The following is a 23,101-nucleotide window of genomic DNA, read 5'->3' on the forward strand; positions in this document are numbered from 1 at the left end:
TATGTGAAGAAAGCAAACAAAATCGTGACCAAGGAGCTCACTTTTGAACGACGAAAAAACACAGGATACGGCGTATAATTACCCATCTCCAGGTATCCTGGCTCCATTTCTACATCACAGTTCTACCACGACCCATTATGGCTCGCTTGAGAAAGAGGCTAACGCACCTATCTTTACTTTTCCCGACGCCCAGGACATTCAAAATTACGCTCCGTCGTCATTGCCTCGCGTGTCCTATCGGGGTTGCCAGCAGTACTGGGTAAACGTGTAATGTTGCTCGCCTAAACAATCGCGCAGGTGAGCAGCATGATATCTCAGATGGAAGCGGTGGCCGACGCGCTCAGCGAGAGGCGCTTCAACCTCAGGAACGAGCTGCGCACGCTGCAAGACGAGAACGTCCACCTCCAGGGGGCGCTGGCGCACGAGCGCCGCAAGTTCCAGGCGCGGAACCGCGGCGGCCCCGTCTTGCACGGAGGGAGAGGCATACCGCTTCCGCCTCTGCTGCCTCCTCCTCTCCCTCCGAGGCGCGATAGTGTCGCCCTCTACAGCCCGACGCGTGCGGTTTTATGCTCCCCGATGCTGACCAGGTAACGCAACTTGCATGCGTTGCTGTCATGGCCGACGTGATTGACTGATTGATTGATTGATTGATTGATTGTAGGGGTTCAACGTCACAAACCAACACTAGGGATTTGGGAGAGACCGAAATGGAGTTGTGGTGCGGATTAATTTTGTCGTCCTGGTGTTCTTTAATGTTTATATGAATCTACGAGTCACGAGCGCTTTCTTAATTTGGACACCAACAAAATGCGGCCGCCGCGGGAGGGAATCGAACCCGTCACCTCGTGCTCAGACAGACAGACAGACGCAAGGACGGACGGACGGCCGCTTACGGCGCGGCTCATAATGAGATCGTAGCTTTGGCACGTAAAACGGGAGAAAGAGAGAGAAAGCAAGCAGAGGAAAGTCAGGGGAGTCAGCCCGACGAGCATCCGGGTTACTACCCTACACTGGGGGTTAGAAAAAGTAGGAGTCAGAGTACACTGCACGCACGCAGGAAGAGGCACTAGAGGAGTATAAATGGCCACTCAGGCCGGTACACTTCAAGAACTCCACCAGTGCACGCCTAATCTTGTGCGTCATCGACGGATGTGGTCACGGTCCGAGTATGTCTGATTCGGAAAACCCAAGAATTTCTCAAGCTATTAGTAGCCAATCAGCCATCTTGCTGAATTTGTAAATTAGGCAGTGCTCGAAGGCACCACATGCCTTCCATGCTTTCTGGATCCTCTCATTCGTGCTACCACGCAATGGTTCCAAAAATGAGCGGATTTTAGCTTCTCTTTCTGTGCTGTTCAGTTCAAATTAGGATATTTCTTTTAAAAGCAAAAAGTTCGTTTCTTTTGACCGAACGTTGATACGGCGGTGTTAAATCAAGCTAATATTTTGAAGGCACATGCGCTACACTGTTAAGGCACAGAACTACTGAACTTCTGGACCGACTAATGACAAGGTTGGTTGTCTGGTTAATTTGGGTGTAATGGCACAAAGGGAACTATGGCTATGCTGCGCTAGTCACAAGAGAAAAGGAAACACAACGTTAGAGCAGGTAAACCTGCATTACACTATAATTGGTGGGAATAGCCAGTTTTCCCTAAAAAGTCGAACAGGTTAGTAAATGGCACTAGGGGTCAGCTGCCAGTAATAGGGCAGGGCGCAATGGTATATGTAAATTATACAGGTTGTGTAAAAACTTCCGTCTCGGTATGTCGGTGTGTGGACACGCCATTAGATGTGTATGACTGTAAGAGGTTCGTGGCATTTTTCGCAATTTGGCGGGTTTTCTTATCGAAAGAGGAAATTATGCATCAGAAGTGTGTGTCCAATCCTAAGTCGACACAAGATCACCTCATAGAACCGTTGCTGGTGACTGGATGACTTCCACTCACCAATTACAGGTTTAATATGATGTAGCTTCTTGCTTAAACAATGGTCCCGTTCGTCTTGTCAATTCGGCGTCAAGGCCTTCCGAATCGCATTGATGCTATTTTTATATGGAAGTGTTGTGTTTGTTATGTTTTCGTTCGCTGCCATTGATGCGCATCTGTCCGCTGCTTCGTTACCCGGTATCCCAACTTGGCTTGGTACCCAGCAAAAACTAACTAATCTGCCGTATTTATTTGACGTGAATGTGTTTAAAATATCTCCTAGCAGGGGTTCGCATTTGGATTTCACGTGTAGAGCCTTGAGTATGCTTAATGAATCTGTGTATATGACTCGGTTTTCGTGCTTTTTAGCGATAATATTTCGAACTACCGTCCATATTGCGTATACTTCGGCTGTGTAGACAGAGGCATGATGTGGTGATCGAATACTTCTTTCCTTGTCCTCTATTACGGCTCCCACACCCACGTGTTTTTTTTTTTTTGTTTTAGAGCCATGAGCATAACATTTTATGTAATCTTTATATTTGTCCTGAAGAGTGCGGCATTCTTGTACAATGTGTTCGTGTGGGGTGTCTCTTTTCTTTAAATGTGTTAGTGTCCAGTCGCATAACGGTGTGAAATCGCACCACGGGGGCAAACGTTGTGGCTTTCTGGCAGCCTGGAGGGCTTCGCGAGGGACGTCATAATCCCTACAATATTCCTCGTATCGCTGGACAAGCGGCTCAATCATGTTCGGTTTATTTGTATAGTGTTAGCGTGAGTTGCACTGTGTAACGTTGTTGTAGCATATGTGTTCTGATAAGGACTTAGGAAACTTAGGAGTACGTCGGAAAAAGTTAGTATGGCTCTGTGCTGCTGCAAAGGAGGTTCATTACATTTAACGCATAAACTCAGGACAGGCGATGTTCTGTAAGATCCACTGGTGAGTTGTATTCCGAGGTTATGAACTGGATCAAGTAACCGGATGTACGACTGCCTGGCTGAACCATATATGATGCTCCCATAGTCTAATATGCGGCAGATGCGTAGCAAGCATTTACGGTCAGAACACCAGCGCTTCCGGTACAAGACCTTGAGGATGTTAAGTGCATTGTTGGCTTTAATTTTAAGACTATTTAGGTGCTCGAGAAAGTTCAACTTTTTATCAAACACAACACCAAGAAACTTGTGTCCTTGTTTTACTGGTACTGTGGCTTCCTGTTACTTTAGGATAGGATCTGGTTGTAGGCCTCTTTTTTTGTGAAAAGACAACACTAATAGTTTTTTTCATTTGAGAAGCGAAAACCGTTTTCAGATGCCCACTGCGTGAGTTTGTTTAACGCAATTTGGATTTGCCGTTCACAGTTTGCCAAGTTCGATGCACGACACGCTATCTGCAGATCATCTATATATAATGAGTGCATTAAAGAGGATGGAATTGCATTATTGATTGAGTTTCCAACGATGCTTGTTTTTGCAAGTATACAGTGCATCCACATTTAGTGCTTCTTGTGTGTCCGTGTGCCTGCGTGTTGCAGGTACCAACCATTTAGCGATAATGAGACCTGCCTGATCAGTTTATATTACTGTACTTCCTATAAGCAAGAATGTCATCCCTTGGACCAATTTACGATGAGGGGATGCATGGTCAAACTGATATCTTGAAATAAACTATAAAACTCAATGTAGGCTGAGCAGCGTGCTAAAAATATGGACGGACGAGGAACAGACGCCACTTGTGGAAAGGAAATAACAACAGACCACAACTCGTAGCCAGTCGGTGTAAAGACGAACCTGCATCAGGGCTTCTGGCACCTCTGCAAGTTCAGGCACTTTTATGCGGCCGAGGTCCCTCTTGTGTCCATGCAGGAAGGGAATGCAAGAAATTCAGGAGCAAAAGCGGGGAGTCAAGTCTGTCTTTACAGCGACTGGATAAAAATTCTTGACTGTTTTCTCAGCAGAAGTGACTTCTAGCCCTCGCCGATCCTGTTTTCGTGTCTACTCATCGCCCGTGTTTTTTGCATGCCTATAATCCTACACTTATTATATTATGTAGCGTGTACTCAGTGGCTAGCTACTGTCTTACAGTACTTGCACTGCCATGCTGGCTTACCACGTGACAGTTTGAGCAGGCCGAGCTTTGCCAAGTGTTCACGTGATTGCCAAGCGTTCACGTGATTGCTAGAGTATTGCGCTTGTTGCTACATTTTCAACCTCGTCCTCTTTTTCTCGCGGTTTGCAGGTACCGACCACTAAGCGACAGCGAGTCGTCCCTGATCGACTTGACGAATGACGGCATTGCGAGCAGCGCGTCTTCCAGCAGAGTGGTAGCCAGTGTGGTCAGCGGTTCCGGTCCATCGACAACCGCCAGAAGGGGGCGCGGGGTTTCCCGAGCTTGGCGGGGCGGAAGCAACACAACTGGCACCATGACAGGTGAGAAGCCAACACTTCTCGCACATGGCTAAGAAGACTGCTATTATGTCTACAGGGTTAATTGCTTTGCTCAGTATTCCGCTACCACTTAATGATTATGGTGAATGCTAATGGCTTCTTCCGTGCAGTGCGTTGGCGAGAAGTAGACATCTATATCCTGCGCGAACAAATAATTAGGTTGTTCTGTGTATATTTCAATCCAGACTTCAAACTTTATTTACTTTATCAGAGCGAAGATCGTAATTATCATCCACAACCAAGAAGGCAACCTATGTCCGCTGCAGTATAGCAGAGGCCACGGCGTTGCACGGCTGAGCACGAGGTTACAGGTTCGATACCAGCCACGGCGGCTGCATTTCGATGTGGCTGGAATAAACAAAAAAGGCACTTGTGTACCATGCGTAGGATGGACGTTAATGAACACGAGGTGGTCAAAATTAATCTGCAGTCGGCCCCCACGGCGTGCTGATAATCAGGTCGTAAAATCAGATCAGATCGATGGCACGTGAGACACCAGGGTTCCATTTAATTTAGTTAGCACTATAACCTACATTGTGTCCACTGTAGGATGGTGTCACCTTCCTCCACCTCCTCCAAACAATATCAAACAACATCGACTTCACCCCAGCCCATAGCATCCATCCTATGGTTGCGAATTTTCGTGCCTTATAAGCCACGTCTGTCGTCTTCGACTGCGTATTTCCCTCCTTTGGCACGCTTTCTGGTGGTCGGTAGACGACTTGTTATCGGTTCTATGGCATTACAAGATTTTCACAACAGTGTATAGTCGGCTCAGTTCATCTATCAAATCCAAAAGTATATCCTCTCGCAGGCTTGAGGCGGTCGGGCGGCTCCACGAAGAGAAGCCGCGGCTCCGCCAACAGGTCGAGGGTGCGCCGGCCACCGAGAACGTCGTCGAACGGTTGCGAAAACAACGGCTGCTCGCACTCGCCAGTCATCGTAGCTGCGCCGGGAGGCACACTGACGATAAGCACCCAGGACTCGACGCCACCGCCAACCTCCACGCCGGAAGCGGGACGGGACGTCCCAGATCAGAACAACTAGTGCGTTCTCCTCAGAAGCGGAACGAGAAATTCGCGAGAAAAGCACAGACATACTTCGTGCCCATCGGCTCGTCCCCTGGGCTAAAGCGCGTTATGGACGCCACCGAATGCCGTCGTTGTCGTCGAATTCAGTCACGTCTTCGTCTTGAGCCAATCAGGAATAGCGTATAAATAGCATGTTCCGTTTGTCCGTCAGAACAGGCAGCTGGCATGGCGAATTTGGTAGGGCGACGTCACTAGCGCGTGTGGTGCCCGGACTATGTATGAATCACCCGGAAGGACACATTGTGGTATAGACGCCATCCGTACTAGTCAACGTTACTGTTTTCGTATGTGTTGATCACAGAATGTGTTTAGACTTGGAGCTGCATTATGGACTTCGGTGGACAGGATTAGGCTAAGTGGATGATTCACTCCACAGCGTGACTAGAAAATTATGCCAACAATTCGAAAAACAAGGTTTCAGTAGATGTGCACGCGATTAGTTGTCTCGCAATAAAAGAAAATACAGGACGTAACTGGGTGAAGAAGCGAATAAGCGTGGAGATCACTTAGTACTGGTTTATTGACCTACAAGGCATCCTGGCGTGTTCTCGAGCGGTCGCTTTAGGCTACGAAAGGTGTGAAGCTAAGAGAAAGCTGCGATATTAAATGTTTCTTTGTCGAAGGTGCGTGACACACAAACTGCTAGCCATAAGTGCCTAACGATTAGGACAGTTTAGAGCATGGCTAGTAACGTACTATCTTGAAAAAAGAAAGCTGGTTAGTTTTCTTTTATTGGCGCGTAATTGGAATGTTAGCGCATTGCTAATTGGAAATGACACGCACTCTAAGGCTGTACGGGTGGAAAGTTGTTGAAATTCCATTGGCGGCAATCTCACCGACTCTTGGTTAACGTTGCGGACTCGGCCAACTGCATGCCTTGATGGCACATGGTTGTAACGGCGCGTGGGGACAGGACAAATAATACACGGAGGACGATCGCCGGTCCTTCTGGGTGCATTGTTTCTGTGTCCTGTCCGCGCACGCTCCATTATAACCGTGTTCCACCATGCCAGCGAGCAACTAGCCCATCTTAGTGTCTTAACTGTATGCCATGCGTTGCTAAAAATTGGGAGGACGCTTAAGCTTCGCCTTTAAGAGTTTAACGCGATAGCATCCAAAGATCCCTGACTGCTTCTCACATTTCTCGGCAACTGGAGCGTATGTAATCGTAGTGTTTACCGGGAACCCTGGCCGAGAACGCTATACAAGGAGGCGGCCTTTCTGGTAGAAACGTGGCCTCTTGCGTGGAGGCGAGCGCCATATGGAGGTATTGCAAGAAATCGGGCCATGACCTCCGAGATACTCGAGCGCCGGCGCGCGCCAACGGCGGACGCCGTAGCTGGTCTATGTATGGTAGAAACGCTGGAAAAGGGGTTTCGTTGAGTTTTCGCGTTACAGAATTATGTTTTCTCCTATAGTCAAATTACAACCCCACGTTATCCTGTCTGTAAGTTGCGCGTAAGTCGTACTTTACAATTTTTATACGTATTTTAGCTTGAGAAATTCAATTAGTTCAGTAATTTTCTTGCGCCGCATGGAAGGCCTGGGTATGAGTAGTTCGAAAGTCTTTTTGCCTAGAAGTCGTTCGACAGCGGATTTTCAGCGAAACAGGCCCCTTAACGCTACCGTGTTAACATTCTTATTTCTGTCTGTGATGAACTATATACAGCAAACGCAAAGTAATTTATTATATCCTTCACATTAATATTTGTAGCGTCTATGTCGCCACATTGGTGCCTACGATTGCAACAAGTGTATGACGTGCTCTTCTGCACAACGGTTGAACAAACGATGTACTCACTACAGTAGTGGGGGAGGAGGCTGTAAATATGCAGACGTCTATAGCCTGGTCTACCGCCCTAGGCGTTAACCCCTTGTGGGCATCAGTCTATACCGCGTGATAAACCGACGCACTATGCCAAAATTATCATGCAGATCTGCATTTAGTGCGAAGTGCACGTGAGCTTGCCTATGGGCCACCACATAGCACCATGGAGACGCGTTTTCGTCCATTGGAATCACGTGGGCGAGTTAAGCGTGGAACTTACGCTTCCTCGCATAAAAGCGCGACTGAGCTAACATGAGCATAGAGAGCTTCAGCGAGAACACAAAATTGCAAGTACGGGTTTCTATTGCCACACGGTGAAGCCCACGTAAAGCCAACGATTCACCAGTGCAAGTCGGTCAAAAAAGGTAAGGATTATGTGTTGCTTCGTTCTGTAGAAGAACCCTCTCCGTCCGGTATGTAGTTCTGCTGTGGTCGTGTTATTTTCTATCTTCTTTATTCATTGTATACGTTATTGAAGAAGATATCATCGTTCTTGTTTATCAGAAATATTCCTAATTGTTTCGCACTATTGATAATAAAGCTTGTATATATTATAAATTTTTAGCTTCTCGTATATATTCTTTTCTGTGGCCTATCCTGCATTTTTACATTTCTTGATGCTTCTGTAATGTTTTGCTGCGTCCTTTTTGCTTTCCGCCTCTGAGTAATCTACGATTAGGGGGCCTTATTCAGGCGGTTGCATCTGCCTTTAGCCGCTTTATCCCAGATACCATGTTCCTAACTAAACAATATAAAAATACAGTAACATATAAAGAGGACCAGAAAAAGTTTACAGATCATGGTGTCTCAGAAAATGTTCAAGTTCTGAGCCGCCTATATCAGTAGCCAGTGAAACCGTACATTGCAATAGTGTTCGCATACACTGGTAGAAGCTGTAAATGCGAATACTGAATACTGGCCTTGCAGGCTTTGATTTCAGTCACTTCAAGCTTCCATTTCAGTATCCTGATATGCCGCAGGGCAAGATGTTTGAACGCTAGTCTCCTCTTTGCCCACTGCAGTACAGATCAGTATGTTCGAACGAAAGAAGAAATGCCCATAAGGAAAACAGCTTAATGATAGTCATTGTCATATTGTCTTGGCGTTGTAGACTACAGGAAAAATGAACCATTTATTTTCTTCCCTTGAAGTTTAGTTATATTTGCCTCGTCGTACGGCGAAGCTGTTAGCCTCTCGGTGGTCGGCGTTATTGGCGTTCGTCCGTGAACAAAATTTATCGTCAGAATGGCTCATACCCTCCTGAGCAAGCAAAAATGCGATGGCTCATCCCCCTCCTAATGCAGAGGCTACAAGTGGTCAGGAAAGTGGAGCAAACAGCGTACATTCGTTGAAATCACCCATACAACACACAGAACAGCATACGTCTCAATATAGAACAAGCTCAAGACAAGCATCCGAGCCATGAATAAAGAATTGCATACCTCCCCCAGCAGTTATATTGGTGGTTTTACAAAAGCTTCGCTGGACAACCGCTTTCGCAGGGCCGCGATGGCGAGCCACTTTATAATTCACCATCGCCAATCCCTTTTAACCTTAACCTACTTATTCAACACTTGTGTTGAATTTTCTTTTACTTCATCAATCACCCGATTCCTGGCCAATCCTTAAGGGTGGGTAATGCCACAGACTGAAGGGTTCTACATCAGCAAAGAGGAAGACGAAGGGAGGCCACACCGGGGCCTCAGGGACCAAGTGTGCCCAGGATGACCTGATCTCCGGGAACCATGAGCGCGGCCGAGCTCCCGCCAAGCGCGGCCGACGCGACGGCAGGTGCGCTCGTAGCGTCACCACCGCCGCCCCCGTCGCCGCCGCCGCTCCTGCTGCGGGCTCTACCGCTGTGCACCGTGGGAAGCGACACGAAGGCCGGCCCCAGCACGGGTTTTCCGCACCGGATGATCGGCGGGGGCCCGAGCAGAGCGTTGGCTGCTTATCAGGAGCACGCGGCTGTGCTGAGGGACCACCTAGTCGCCATCGAGGACTCCCTGGACACCGTGCCGCCCGAAGATTACCCGCAGCTCAAGAAGGCGCTGCTGGAGGCAAGTACTCTCTCTGTACTGCGCTACATGATTGCGCATGATTTGACCCTTTTATTGCGGTGAGCTGAGAAAGTCAATTCGCATTCACGTGCAGATTCAAGGCCACTTGTAGAGCCTCAGCTTTTATTCATTGCAAGTTGCGACAATTTTACGTGTAATATTTTACAATTCCATCTTAGAATAAAATTTTGTATACATATACCTCACCGTTTCTTGCACATTCAGCATTGATCTTTATTCGGCACTATACATGGCTGATCAGTTCAATGCACCAAATTTCTTCTCGCAGAACTGGTCAATAGTACCCTGTTCTTTATGCATAGAAATTAGTGATTAATGCTCCTATCTTGAGCCTTCTAAAGTAAGGGACGAAAAAATTTGACTCGCACAATTTGGTAAACACTGTGCTAGCATTCTGTTTAGGAGAGTAACAATTTCGAAGTGATGAAATTGGCAGGAAACAGTCCTTGCAAATGTCTTTACATCGCAGAGTGCCATGCCAGTTTTGCTAATTGCTGTGCCTACAGGGTAAACCACTGTGTGCTCTCCAGAGACCCAGTAATTTCTGTGAGCATGCTCCTTACTAAAATGTTCTGTTGGTAGCAAAAGTATAGAGACTGCAAAGCGAGCGACTTGGCCTTGCAGCTCATGCTACATACTTCCTAGTCATTGGTGCAAACTCTATGAATTCAGGGAGCTCTATAAAAGTTGGCGGAAACACTAAAGGTGGCACTTACCTCTTGGGACGCCTGCGGATACACCTCTTGTATACACTGCTGTACGTACCGCTGTCCCGGCATTCTTCATGTCGGCATTTCGTTTTCGGCCGCATCGTCCAGTGTCCTCGGGACACTACTTTTACTAGGAACATACCCTGCTGTAGTATGAGGTACGCCGGTCGCAGGTCTTGCTATCGGGAAAGAGAACACCAAATGGGCACCCAAGCACTGATTGCTACTGAAGTATGACTTCGAAACTCAGAGCATAATGAACAATGTTGAAAAAAAGCCAAGGACCACACGATGCGCGATGGATCCACAGATATTGATAGGCTTAACATTAGATCACAGAAAGGCGGCGTTTGATATGGTAGAGTGAACTTCAGCAGGCGATATTGTTTTAGATGAGCTGGAAAAGGAGCTAGGAAAAGGAAAAAAAAATGTAGTACAGTTAACGCTTAAAAGAATGAGCACCAATCCGACCGGCTCATTTGAGAGCCGCGGGACATCAGACGCATTTTTGATATTCGAATATACAGAAGCACAAAGTCGACTGACAAATGACATGGCTAACTGCTGTGAACACTCGCGTGTCATCATGGGGTGTACGAAGATGCAGTACTAACAAACCCACATCGCAACTCACGTGTCAGTTGTGCAGCGGGCTTATTAAATAGATTAGTAATGTGACACTGACCACGGGCTCCAGGCGTTAACACATCTCGTGCCAGATATCCGGCAGTCTAGAGCGCCTTACTGTGGGGCGGTTTCGTCCGCAGGTGAGCAAGATGATCTCCCAGATGGAGTCGCTGGCCGACGCACTTGCGGAAAGGCGGCTCAACCTCAAGAACGAGCTTCGCACGCTGCAGGACGAGAACGTCCACCTGCACGGCGCACTGGTCCGCGAAAGACGCAAGGCGCACGGCCGGGACCGCAGGGGCTCCGTCACCAACCGAGGAGGACGCAAGATACCGCCGCCGATCCTGCCAAGACGCGACAGTAGCTTCATATTCAACTCGATGCGCCCGTTCATGTTCCCACCGTCACCTCCTAGGTAAATTAAGTTGGTGACCTGTTGACATAAAAGCTTATTGCATTGCAAATGGCAAGGATGGACACGAAGGCCTACCGTTACAGACACAGTCTGCCATCGACACTAAGCATGCGCAATTATAGCAAAACCGTGTCAACGGCAGCAACATGGCCGCAACGGTATGTGTTATGCAACACGTCCTGACGTTGTACTTACGACTGAGCTATATGTCTGTTTCCTATGTACTTTACTAAGTCCAAGTTTTTATCTTATGTGAAAGCGCCTATGCCAACAATAGAGTATTTTAGTATATTGTTGCCGCCTTCGCGATACCACTTCGCTCGAGCTGTGCATGCCTAGTTGGTGGCAGGCGGTACCGGTATAAGTAGAACGGTAATGGTATGCTAAAACAGTGTAATACCCCAGTTCGCCTAAATTACGCTGCTGCTTTCAACCATCTCTTGCATCACACTTTCGCATGCATCACACCTCTTGCTTCCCACGTTTTCGCATTACGCGTGCGCAGACGTGGGATTGTTGCCCACCTGCGGCAAGTTGCTTTTTCATATACTTGCATTTCCAATTATTTATCACTTCTTTCATTCAATTAGTAAGCATGAGTAATTTCCCCTATGTTGTACTTGGCGTCTGTCTTTGTTGGTTACCCATCACATGATTAATAAAAATAAGGCCCCTCGGTTAACCCTCTTTCCTCTCGTTTATATATATATATATATATATATATATATATATATATATATATATATATATATATATATATCAACTTAACACATTCACGATGAAGGGGCTGATGTATACATATGCATGGTTTGCACGCCACATATTTATCTCTATAAAAACAATGCGACATCTTTTTTGCCATGCGTTGCAGATACCAGCCATTCAGCGACACTGAATCATGCGTGATAGACTTGACTTTTGAGACCACCGGCAGTAGCGCATCGACGTCAAGGGTCATTCCCAGCGCCAGTGGCAGTCCTGGACCTTCCGGAACGTCGCGTAGAGGCCGCGGACTTACTAGAGGAGGCCGCAGTGCAAGCCACGTCGCAGGTGTGCACATGAGTTCCACACAGGTTCCATTGATTATGTGAAGCAGATTTCGTGAAACCCGATAACGCTCACCGTACTTACATTTGAGTCACGCTAAAGAACCCCAGGTGGCTAAAGTTAAACCAGAGTCCGAATTACGGTGTACCTCATAATCGCATTGTCGTTTTGGCACTTCAAAACCCAAAGTTTAATTGCTTTCCTCATGACTGAACGCCTTTTATAGGCGCTCGCATGCCCAGTCTTACGCCAAGAAAGGTCATTGTAGTAATATTTTTGGCTGCCGTAACCGTGGTATTACAAAGATGCGCAAAATAATATTCACGTGAATTTGAAGCATTTGAAGAAGTGACGGTAAGTCTTTTTGGGGAATAAGCGCCCATTCTGCATTTACTTTTCATGTTGGGGTTTTTGTAATTCTTCATGCACCGTGTTCAATTTGCTTAGACACAGGCGCTGCGAACACGCTCCACGTCGGTTTACAATATTCAGGACAGTGCCAGGCACTTCAAATAAGCGATGGCAGCCGCACATGTGAGTTGAATTTCAATGACAGGTCTAGAACTTTATGAAGCAAACATACAGTAAAGCAAGGGAAAACACGAGAGAAAGTGGCTGTTTTTCTTAAACAGAAATTTAAAACTATGCTTGAACGCTCACTTTGGGATTAGCTTGATAATATTAATGAGTGTAAAAAAAAGAAATAAAACTGAAAAAGCTTGTCAACGCAAGCAGCCGTAATGACTTCCACAAGTAAATACGAAGGGTTGGAGGGAGGCGGCAACCGCCGCAGCCAGCTCTATTTCAATTATGGAGCATTGGACGCGTCATGAGGATGTTCGGGCTCGGTTCTTAACAGTGGCAAGCTTTCTGTTCTTCCATTTCAATCTACAGTTTCTTTTTGAATATAAGTATATTTCAATGTTAGAACTCAATCCGCTGTTTAAATTAAGAAAGCTTAATTTTACCTATAACTTTCTTGTCTCCATTATCTACCGACTTTATGTTGTTAGCGAAAACGTAGCCCTAGCGGTTCACCGATTGCACTCGCTCTAGCCTAGAACACGCTCAAATCATTAACTACTCTCGCTCCGCGCCAGGCCTTCAACATCACTTGCTAAACCGCACAATAAGCCCTTCAGAACCGACTGCTTCATTCACGTCTAATTTTGGCCCAGGCGCCAAGAGGTCCCCGAGCTCAAAGAGAGGCCGCGGTTCGGCGACGAGGTCAAGACCGAGACCCTCCCTAAGGACGCTGACCGGCAACGACAGCAATGCCAGTTCGAGCTCTCCCGCGGCGACCTCGCCCGGGTTCGCGCTGCTCGCAGGACCGCCACTGGCGATGTCGCCGATATCGCTCTCGCCGGAAGCGAGGTCTCCTGTGGGCCAGAACGACATAAACGATCTGAACAACAGGCTCAATAACCGGAACAACAAGCTCGCCGGCAAGAAGATGTTCTCGATCTTTGACTCGTGCCCGTACCTCAACTGAGGAGAAGTGTGTCGCGGGAAGGGCCACGGTGACCAATAGCTGGACGTTTTCTGAAACAGCGGGACCCTCTACTGGTGAAGACAAATTGCTTTTCGAGGACGTGGAATGCGCGAAGTGTTGAGCTCAGGAGATTTGAAACAGGACGGTGACGCAAAAATTGTATCATTACGCAATGGCAAAAGAAAAATTTTCCGAGCTGTTCCTAACCTTTAGGACCTTGGTGTTAAGGTTACAATCCGAGAAACCTGCATACGCGGCCATACCCTTTTACAAGCAACACTAGTCCGTGTTGACTTGCCTTCGTTAGTCGAGCAACGAATGAAGAAAAATTTATTTTGCGTCTTTCAGCTGTTGGATCGCAAGTTGGGATGCCGATTGGTGGACTGTTAGTATGCCTGCGTATCACTGTGCGGTCAGGTGGACCTTTTCTGAAAAAGCCAGACCCTCTCCGGTTGAAGGCACGTTCACTTCCTGAAGACATGGACGCGTAAATCATGGAGAAAATTTGTGCAGAATGACGACAAGATAAAATTTTATTATTACACAGTGTGGAAAGAAAACATTTTTCGATAGAGTGCCTAATCTCCGAAACCTGAGATTCCTAATGAGTTTTGTGCCACAAAGAAAAAAAACTGCGGCTGTATAACTTCATGAGCATACACTAGTCCGTATCATTGTGCCTTTGCGTACCAAGCATCGACGACCGATAAATGTTTTATCGTGCTTCATGACACGGTGTTCGACAATTCGTTTTACTGAGAAAGCACGTGCATTCGTCATAAAAGCATATGCCGTGGCGTAGTGGATTTGGCGTTGCGCTCAAAGCCCCAGGGCGTGGGATTGAAACCCGGCAGCGGCGGCTCCATTTCGATGCGGGTAGAATGCAAACAGCGACCGCGCACAGTGCGTTGAGTGCAGATTAAAGAGCCCTAGGCTGTCAAAATTAGTCCGGATTCCCGCACTACGGCGTGCCTTATAATGATTTGCTTGTTTGGCAAACAAAACTGCAGACTTGGTGCTAGACACAGCTGTTTCGACTTTGCATCCACATTGTCGCACCAGCAACAGTACTTGTGGGCCCTTCTGTAGCTGATGTACGAATGCGTTCAGAGCAGCGGACACCAGAAGCTGACTAGCTATGTGGTATGACAATACCGTTAAGTGAGAGAGAAGGTCAATGTAGTATTCCTTCAGCACGACTAAGATATCGCGGGATATAAGCGTTGAAACGAATTTAGGGAAAGGGACAGTAGATAAGGATTTGTGATGAAGGTGTCAGGTCATATTTAAACGAGGGAGAGCAGCAAAGAGTAGATTCGGAAAAAGTGGAAACGATAGGAGAGGAACTGCTATCATCAGCAGTAACAACGAAGGGAACGTGTCCAGACGATTTATATTGCACATTTCATTGACACATGTTGCTTTTCTTAAACAAGAAAATATCTTTTTCAAAGGCCGCAGTCGTTGGAACTCGTAGCTCATCGTTTTTTCTGGGTACTGCTTCAATTATAGACAAAACCTTCGCCGCAGGAAGGAGCGCATGGCTCCAGGCGGCATAAATCTGTGTCTCTACAGCTTACAGAATTTCCAGGAACCCACGTAGACCACGGCCCCCATATGGCACGCGAAGAAAGACTTCCTTGTCGAAGAACAAGTTTTCTTCTCAGATCTAGTAGCGTTCTAATAGCAAAATTTCCTAATCGAATCAAATACAAATACTTGACAGAAATGAACTCCAAATATAAAAGTGAGAAGAAACTAAGTTACCATTGCTAAACAAGTGGAATGTGAACTTTGCGTGCCGTCAATTTGTAAAAGAAATTCATAAACGAGAACAGGGGTACCTAATATATATATATATATATATATATATATATATATATATATATATATATATATATATATATATATATATAATTGTCGGGCCCTTGGGCCCTCTCTGCAGCGCGCACGGGGGAAGCCTTTGAAACGCGCGCCACAACGGCACTCGTCACATGGAGTATGCGCACCGATCGCGTATCGTGAGGATTCGCGCGGGGAACGCCGGGAAGGCGGCTGCCCGATAAGAAGGCAGCGGAGACGGCACTCATGGCTTTTTTTCCGGGGCGCGGGCCTGGGGAGGCGCTGGTGGGGCGTGGCGCGTCTAGGTTCTTTCCGAGCGTGCTGCAGAGCAGGGGGAAGGGGGTTTTTGTATTGTGTCCGCGTGAGAGAGCGCTCTTGTTGTTCATTTTTGGGACTGTGTCTGCGCGCCTGGTTCGGTGCTTGCTTGCTTTCTGTGATTTTTGCATTCTGTTATCGACCGAAAGATTGTGTTGGTTGACGGTTTGTAACGGCCGTTCTTTCGTCGCTCGCTTTGGCTTGTATGTCTCGCTGCTTGTATGCTGCTTTTGTTGCCTCGCTGTGCTGCTGCTTGCTTCTTTGCCTTGTTCTTTTTTGCTATTGGCCGCGAGGCTGCAGTAATTGAGTGTTTCATTATGTCGTAAATTAAAGCGGTTTTTGTTCCTCGCGCCATTGGTCCTTTGTCGTGCTGGTCGCGGCTCGCGGACCCCCTGAGCGAAGGCGAGAGGCCTTCAATATATATATATATATATATATATATATATATATATATATACATGGAATGTCATCCGCGATTGGATACTGAGCATATGAACAGGCTTGTAAACGAGAGACAACGGCTTTCAAATGTGTCTGCAACAACCTAAAATGTACAATAAAGAAACGAATAACACAAACAGATGCACGTACATTGCTGTGTTCGTTTAACGGAAGATGCCCGATGCCACAGCACGTCACATTATTTTACAGTTATTGGAACGCGGTGAAACTGGCCAAATTACAGTTAGCTTGGCCTGAACCCAGACAATAAATTTGTACGTAGGCTAACTGGCAGTGAAGAATGTATTCTTGTTGAGTAACTGCGAATAAGGCAGCTGAAGTTGCCTGCCCTGTATGTTTGCTCAGGAATTTGTGACTACGCAACAACTTCGACTCTCCTTGAGTAAAATCATTTGGACCAGGCATGACGCGTAGCACTCTATTTCTCTAGGGCCCAACCCCGGAGTGCCATACGGAGTCTCGACTGTTACGAACAGAAATGAATATTCAACAGCTTCGTACAACGAATTCCCAAATAAAGTTGGAATCGAATAGCAAAGGCTATTCGCATTCGTATTCCGTATTTCGTACACCCGTTGGCGAAGGACTGCCGCCTCACTTACTCCAACCCCGCCCCCCCCGCCACACAATCCCATGACTCCACCCCGTCATTCCGTTTTTATTCCCTTCTTGCGCAGGACAAAATGTTTTGTATTGGTGTATCGGATTAGATGCGTAATCGAGAAGTTTTGAATTACTAAATACCAAACAGTCACTTGAAGTGCAGAACCAGATTCGCGCACCTTGCACTTAGCTTTGCAACGTGACAAATGCGTACCTTCAGATTAAGGGGCTACAAATAAAGCGTATGACTCCAGATAATAGTCGGTGAAGGTAAGTGCGGAAATGTGTGTTGCCTCCGTAGTCTAGACACTCCCACAGCAAAAAAAAAAAAAAAAGAAAAAAAAAGAAACAACATTAGATCAAATCTCTTCGACGGTGCCTAGAAGCTCCAATAAAAATAACCCAGTTGTAGTAATACAATGATGAAGTATAATTATTTCTTTACTGCGGCCTTAACAACGATAGTGTGACAAAAGAAAGGGAATTTCTTGGGTTAAGGGTCACGCTGCTTATTGGGGTACTAGATACAGGTCAGTATTTTGGCTATGGTGTTAGGCTGCTGAGCACAAGGTCGCGGGATCGAATCCCGGCCACGGCGGCCGCATTTCGATGGAGGCAAAATGCGAAAACACCCGTGTACTTAGATTTAGGTGCACGTTAAAGAACCCCAGGTGGTCGAAATTTCCGGAGTCCTCCACTACGGCGTGCCTCATAATCAGAAAGTGGTTTTGGCACGTAAAACCCCATAATTAAATTAATTTAATTAATTAGGTCAGTATTTCTCTGAAACGACTAATCCTCATGGAGACAAATAATAGTGCGGTGCAAGAGGGTGTCTTAAATATAATAGACGCTTACAAAGCGGCATTTCCTGATTTTTAAGTCCGTAGTACCATGGTAACAGTCGCGCCGGGACTGCGAACTCTATTCTTTCGCTGCTGTTTGACATTGTCACGATTCCGCCATGCTGTTAAGTTCCCCACCTCGCCAGCTCTGGCTGGCTCATAAAGTGACTACGCCCATTCTTATTGACTCGAATTGCAAACATAGCTGAAAATTATGTGAATCTGATAATGTCCGGAATAGGACCCCATTCATGCCACATCAACGCTCAACGATGATCGTTTCACGCCTGCCATTGCATTCCCATAAATATAACTTTTTCAACGAACACGAAACTATCGAGCATTGCTTCTTAGGACACTTTAGATGTTCAAATCAAGTGCTCGTTCGAAGATCAGATAATGTGTGAACTAGATTTCCCGTTTTTCTATCTCAAGAGGCGCTGGCACTGCTATCCGCGCCAGGAACGCACGTAATGCACTGCCTGATTTTCCCATTGTTACGAAGTGACTGCTATGCTAAATGTATTGATAATCTTACAATCTTATCCTTATTTTGTAACTATTATATTAGTATCTCTTTCTTTAATATGTTTCTCAAATTTCACAACAACAAAGCACCGAGCATCACGCTTCTCTTTTTTTTCGGAGCTCAGCACTTAGGCGCCCGTTTCTACGTTGAGCGTCGGCGTCCCTCGGCGTAGGCGACCGAACGAGCACAGCGAATGATGAAAGTGCGAACGCGGAACGCAGCGAGAGACGAAATGCGGCGATAGCGATCGAATAGAGCGCGAGGAGGAAAGAGGAGAAGGAGGGTACGACGAAAGCGTGAGGAAAAAAAGCATAGTGCTGCGCACAACACGTTCTCGGGCGACGCTGGCTGTGAGATGGCACCAGAGTAGCGCGCATCGACCGTTTACCGAAGACGTCATCGATAAGGCGTGCGGTGAGCGCGTCCAACGGTACGACATATGGAAACAAAGCGCTGCATGAGCGGAGGTTTGTCTGCGGCGGCTGCCGTGGATCGCGTCCACGCATCACCCACGCGCTGCCTCTCGCGATCTCCCGATTACGGAGGCAGGCGCGTCACACTCCGCTCCGTTTGAAACGTTCCTCTCTAGTCAGATCGTTCGCGCCAGCGAATGTGTCGCGAAATGAAAACACGCATAGAGCTGCGCTCAAGTTTCACATTACAGAGTATCGTAATCGTCGGTGAAATTTTTAAATTTTGTTTCTTCTACCGCCAAATAAACAGCTTAGCCTCTGTAGTGGGCTGCACCATTTCACGAAGGAACAACTGACCAAGAAATTCGAGGCTCCTGCCATTGCACGCCGAAGCTCTGCCGGCTGTGAGACGCAGCCGCGGTGGTCGGCATGCAGGCCTGTTGAAATCATGGCCTACTACTCGCCTAGCGACCACAAATTAACGCCTCGGCCTCTGAGACCCATAATGGTGCCCTGTTCCGGCACGCCACAATTAGCCGCCGCGAGAGCAGTGTCCGTGGCCGCTCTCAACGTAACTCCAACGCCAGGATGCGGCTACACCACCGCCCCGCTCTCCAGTAACGATGTGTTGGCTCTGACTGGCACCCAAATCGCGACCGTGCTGCAACAGTGCGGTTTTTTATCCCAATCCGGAGGAGGTACCGTGCCCATCACGTTCGTGAGCCTCACACCAGCGCCCGGTGACAATGCTGCTCCACCGATTACTATTTGTTGCGGACCATCTGCACCGGGACGCGACGTCGCTGCCGGCACACCTGCTATAGGCTACGGCAACGCGGGATTTGCCGGGATGTCCTCGCAACCCGGACGTGGCGTCATTTCCGGCCCAGCTCAGCGCTACGGCACTCCGGGACCATGGACTGCCGGCGGCCTGACGTCTCAGCACGGTGCAAACGCCACTTCAACCAGCGGTGGCTGCGGCTACGTGCCCTGTTGCGACGATGGTGCCCTCGCGCCGCAATATCGACGCGATGCCTCCTCGCCCGCCGGTTACGTCGGGCCGTATGATACCCCCGCGTGCAGCTCAGGTGGCTACAGCCGCTTTCCGAGAAGCCAACGAGAGCTGAACGCCATGCCCGCCACCGTGCAGGGCCAGTTTGATGGCAAGCTTATTGTGAGGCCTGCCGCAGGCTGCACGCCTTACGCGCAGCCTTACGCGCAGCCTCACGCGCAGCCTTACGATGGTCCACCCGGACCCGTCGAGACCGACGTGGTACAGTGGCCAGAAAGCGACGGCTCTCCCACGCAGTACAGTCTCCGCGCCAGAGGCAGGCCTAGGCGAACCGTTGACTCACAAAGGCTGAGTCGTGGAGCGCCAGCTGTGAGCAGCCGTCGGCCCATTTCAACTTCGCTTCCACCCAGGGACCCTAGTCCGTCACCTGTGCCGAGCGACGAAATGGCACCCGTGGCAGGACTCAATCGTAGTCCGACGTCCCGGCGAAGCGTCGTCTCCGCTCGTAGCCGTGGAAGGGTCCGCCGCCGCAGCTTTGTTCACGAACAGGCCCTGGCCAGGGAAGCCCTGGACGAAGCCCAGGACATACTGGCTACAGTGAGGGAGCAGATGGACACCAGGGACGACTTCCGGGAAAGGATGGGGCCTCGGGAACTGGAGCGTTTCAAGGCAGCTGTCTTGCAGGTGCATTTCAGAATGTTTTGCTTCTCTTTGAGATGACCCGTGACGATGAAATGACTCCATAAAAAACTGAGAAACGAATCTAGAAGGCACCTATCTCATTCTACCTTCGCCTCATGTGCGAGGCACTGCTGTGTTGTTAGCTTACCAACCAATGCCTTTTTTTTTCTACGCAGGGGAAACAGTTGTGCGCAAGCTATGAAATGACCTAACAGTTACTTGATTGACATTGACAGTGCCGCACGCACGCACGCACGCTCGCACGCACGCACAAAGCTACAGAACCTCGAAACAAATTAGGCATTGCGGGTCGTCCCAGTAAAGCGAGTCGTGCGGGTAATGCACGACTCGCTTTACGCATCTTGGAGCGGTGACCTGAATAGCTGCAGCTACAGATGGCAGTTTCGCATTGCTGCATTCAGGGGGATTTATGTCTCAGCGCAGCGCCTCACTTTCGCGCGTATACAGGGAATAAAAATTGGAAGAACATAAAACACAGGATGCCAGCTCTCAAACTTCAGCCCGCCACATCACAGATTAATATATTTTTTTTCATTGAAGGTAGTTATTTGCATGGCAGTGAGTTTTTAGCGCTGCGTGTGGTTGCATGAGCTTGCACGTTGTTTCACGTCGTCCTATGTAGTTGAATAGCATCTACCGCTCCCCGGTGGGAGCCTTTCCCTCGGAAAGAGGGGGATTCTGGGGGAATGCGTTGTTTTTATGAGGTATTCGTAAACAGCCGCTCTCTATTTACTTGCTTGAAATGGCCTTTGTTCCAGTTGGAACGTGCCCTGGACACTCAGAAGAAGGAACCCTCCATGCGGCGCCGAAGTCCGCCACCACGAGAGTAGGCAAGCTTTTGTGATGAGGACGCCCTATGCTCCAGAGCCCGTGAAGTCCATCGGAACCAGTACTTCACGGATGTTTCTTTTTACACACACTCGTGATCTCGGGAATGACTGGCAGCTGATTTAAAAATCCTTGTCTTCCAGGTGCAGTAGTTCCAGTAGTACAGACGGCTGTCCTTTCGACGTGCCTGAAATTGGAAATAAACTGAAGGTCTAATAAAAAGCTTGCGCATTACATGATGCTATCTTGATCTTCTCAAGGGGAGCTCATTGAAACACCTGGTACGTGCGGGATGGCGAAGGACAATTTTGGCTATTGTACAATCGCGATAATGGAAGGAGTACTGCCACACCATTGGCAAAATGAACGAAAGCTTCTCTTTGACGTGGTCTCTGTGAAGCAACAATAAAATTTCCGTTTCAGCCAATGCTCTTGTTTCGGTTTTCAGTACTTGCGCAGTACTCTTAAAACTGCGGCAGTAATTATTAGTTATCACCACTGTATGTTATATCTTATGGTGAGAGCCACACATTGCCCCTGAAGTTTCGAGTTGTACTTAAATCATTAGTTCCAGCCACCGTCAACATAGTTCATTGATTGCATGCGACAGAAAACACTACCATAGTCACTCGCTCACTCTGCTTCATTCAACGACTATGAACAGCAGCACAGGACAATAGTTATACAATGGAAGAGCGCCGGGGGTATTTTTTGAGCATTCCCATTTCTTATTCGTATCAGGGGACATGGTGAAGGATAAAGGGCACTTGAGGTTTATCTACCCTTGCCGGCTACCTCAAAGCATGGAGTGCTAGGGCTGCCTATGCAATGAAGGAGAACAACCAAAGGCTGATTCGTGTTCTTGCATTAAAACAAACAAACAGAATGAAAACATGCTAATTCCGCTACGATTTCTATGGCCTCGATGTCTCAAGGCTCCATCTGGTTTTTGCAAACAATGTGTCGAGACCCTCACTCCACGTAATTTCTTTTCTCTCGCTAGAAGGTGACAAACAACCCCATAGGCGGTTGTTTGTCAGCAGAGGAAACATCGGCAAATGTCAGTGACGTGTAGCCTTGGGCGAGCCAATTGGCAAATTTGCAAAGTGGCCCATCACATGAAGACGAAAACGCACGCTCCCGTCACCTTGTCTGTTTTCGTCTCTCGTCACGCGCTAGTCACAAACTTGAAGGAAATTGTGTGTCGTTGGAATATCGGCAGGACGAGGAACAGATTGCACTGCTGGAAGCGCCTCGAAATGGCCGAGTGCAGTTTAGCGGGGCTGTAGCATAAGTACTGGCACCATTTGGCGTACAGGTATATACATGGCGTGAAAACGTAAAAGTTGGTGGGCACGAGGGCGATTCTGTAGTTCCCGGGTTGTTGCAGAGCGGTGGGTAATGCTCTTATTTTATGTAAATATACAGTGGCACGGAGATGAAACTACCAGGGCGAATCGGGAAGTATTTGCCTCTATATTTTATTAGCCAAAATAAGGTGCATACAGGTAGTGACAAATATGCGTACTGTTCTACATACTTCACACTATTTTTATACATAGTCTATACACCGGTTAAGACATTTCTCCCATTGTGGCCTCTCCGAACGCTCGTTGTCATGAAAGTCTTCACGGCCTTTTGCAAACTCACAACACCGCCACCTCACACTTCTCAAAGCGAGACACCTTTCCCCATAAGTGGGCTGGATTTCCCTGTGGATTTCGAGGGGCGTTCGTCCCTTGCTCCATAGAAGACGAATCACACTCCGTTACTCGTGCGCCGTGGGCGTGTTTGTTTGCCTCTACGAGTGGCTCATTCCCACTACGCGGGATTGGCCAAGAGTAGGGTGACCTAATGAAAAGTTATTAAACGAATGTGAAGCCCAG

General features: G+C 47.8%; 2 protein-coding genes across 4 annotated transcripts; both read left to right on the top strand.

Annotated features, from left to right (window-relative positions):
• The first annotated feature begins 301 nt into the window (after positions 1-301).
• On the top strand, positions 302-5,940 carry LOC126544672 (uncharacterized). The gene is made up of 3 exons (XM_050192121.2): positions 302-587; positions 4,168-4,358; positions 5,191-5,940. The coding sequence occupies exons 1-3, from the start codon at positions 307-309 to the stop codon at positions 5,421-5,423; spliced, it is 705 nt and encodes a 234-aa protein (XP_050048078.1). The 5' UTR covers positions 302-306; the 3' UTR covers positions 5,424-5,940.
• A 3,021-nt stretch (positions 5,941-8,961) lies between these two features.
• LOC126544669 (uncharacterized) lies at positions 8,962-21,616 on the top strand. Of its 3 annotated transcripts, none has more exons than XM_055077798.2 (4): positions 8,962-9,352; positions 10,851-11,125; positions 11,997-12,175; positions 21,146-21,616. In XM_055077798.2, the coding sequence occupies exons 1-4, from the start codon at positions 9,041-9,043 to the stop codon at positions 21,229-21,231; spliced, it is 852 nt and encodes a 283-aa protein (XP_054933773.1). In that variant the 5' UTR covers positions 8,962-9,040; the 3' UTR covers positions 21,232-21,616. The 3 variants fall into 3 exon arrangements, with proteins under 3 accessions (XP_054933773.1, XP_050048074.2, XP_050048065.1); XM_050192117.2 differs by lacking the exon at positions 21,146-21,616 and adding an exon at positions 13,351-14,206; XM_050192108.2 differs by lacking the exons at positions 8,962-9,352; positions 10,851-11,125; positions 11,997-12,175 and adding an exon at positions 19,036-20,369 and having other exon boundaries at positions 21,146-21,232.
• Positions 21,617-23,101: the final 1,485 nt, after the last annotated feature.

This window comes from Dermacentor andersoni, chromosome 10, assembly GCF_023375885.2.
Source record: "Dermacentor andersoni chromosome 10, qqDerAnde1_hic_scaffold, whole genome shotgun sequence".
In the NCBI taxonomy this organism is placed as follows: Eukaryota; Metazoa; Arthropoda; class Arachnida; order Ixodida; family Ixodidae; genus Dermacentor; species Dermacentor andersoni.

Bases quoted from the DNA above. Each gene is read 5' to 3' on its own strand.
- LOC126544669 (XM_050192108.2), top strand. From the start codon at position 19,122: ATGGCCTACTACTCGCCTAGCGACCACAAATTAACGCCTCGGCCTCTG. The intron at 20,370-21,145 runs GTGCATTTCAGA...CCTTTGTTCCAG, and splicing joins TCAAGGCAGCTGTCTTGCAG to TTGGAACGTGCCCTGGACAC.
- LOC126544672 (XM_050192121.2), top strand. From the start codon at position 307: ATGATATCTCAGATGGAAGCGGTGGCCGACGCGCTCAGCGAGAGGCGC. The intron at 588-4,167 runs GTAACGCAACTT...CGCGGTTTGCAG, and splicing joins TGCTCCCCGATGCTGACCAG to GTACCGACCACTAAGCGACA. The intron at 4,359-5,190 runs GTGAGAAGCCAA...ATCCTCTCGCAG, and splicing joins CACAACTGGCACCATGACAG to GCTTGAGGCGGTCGGGCGGC.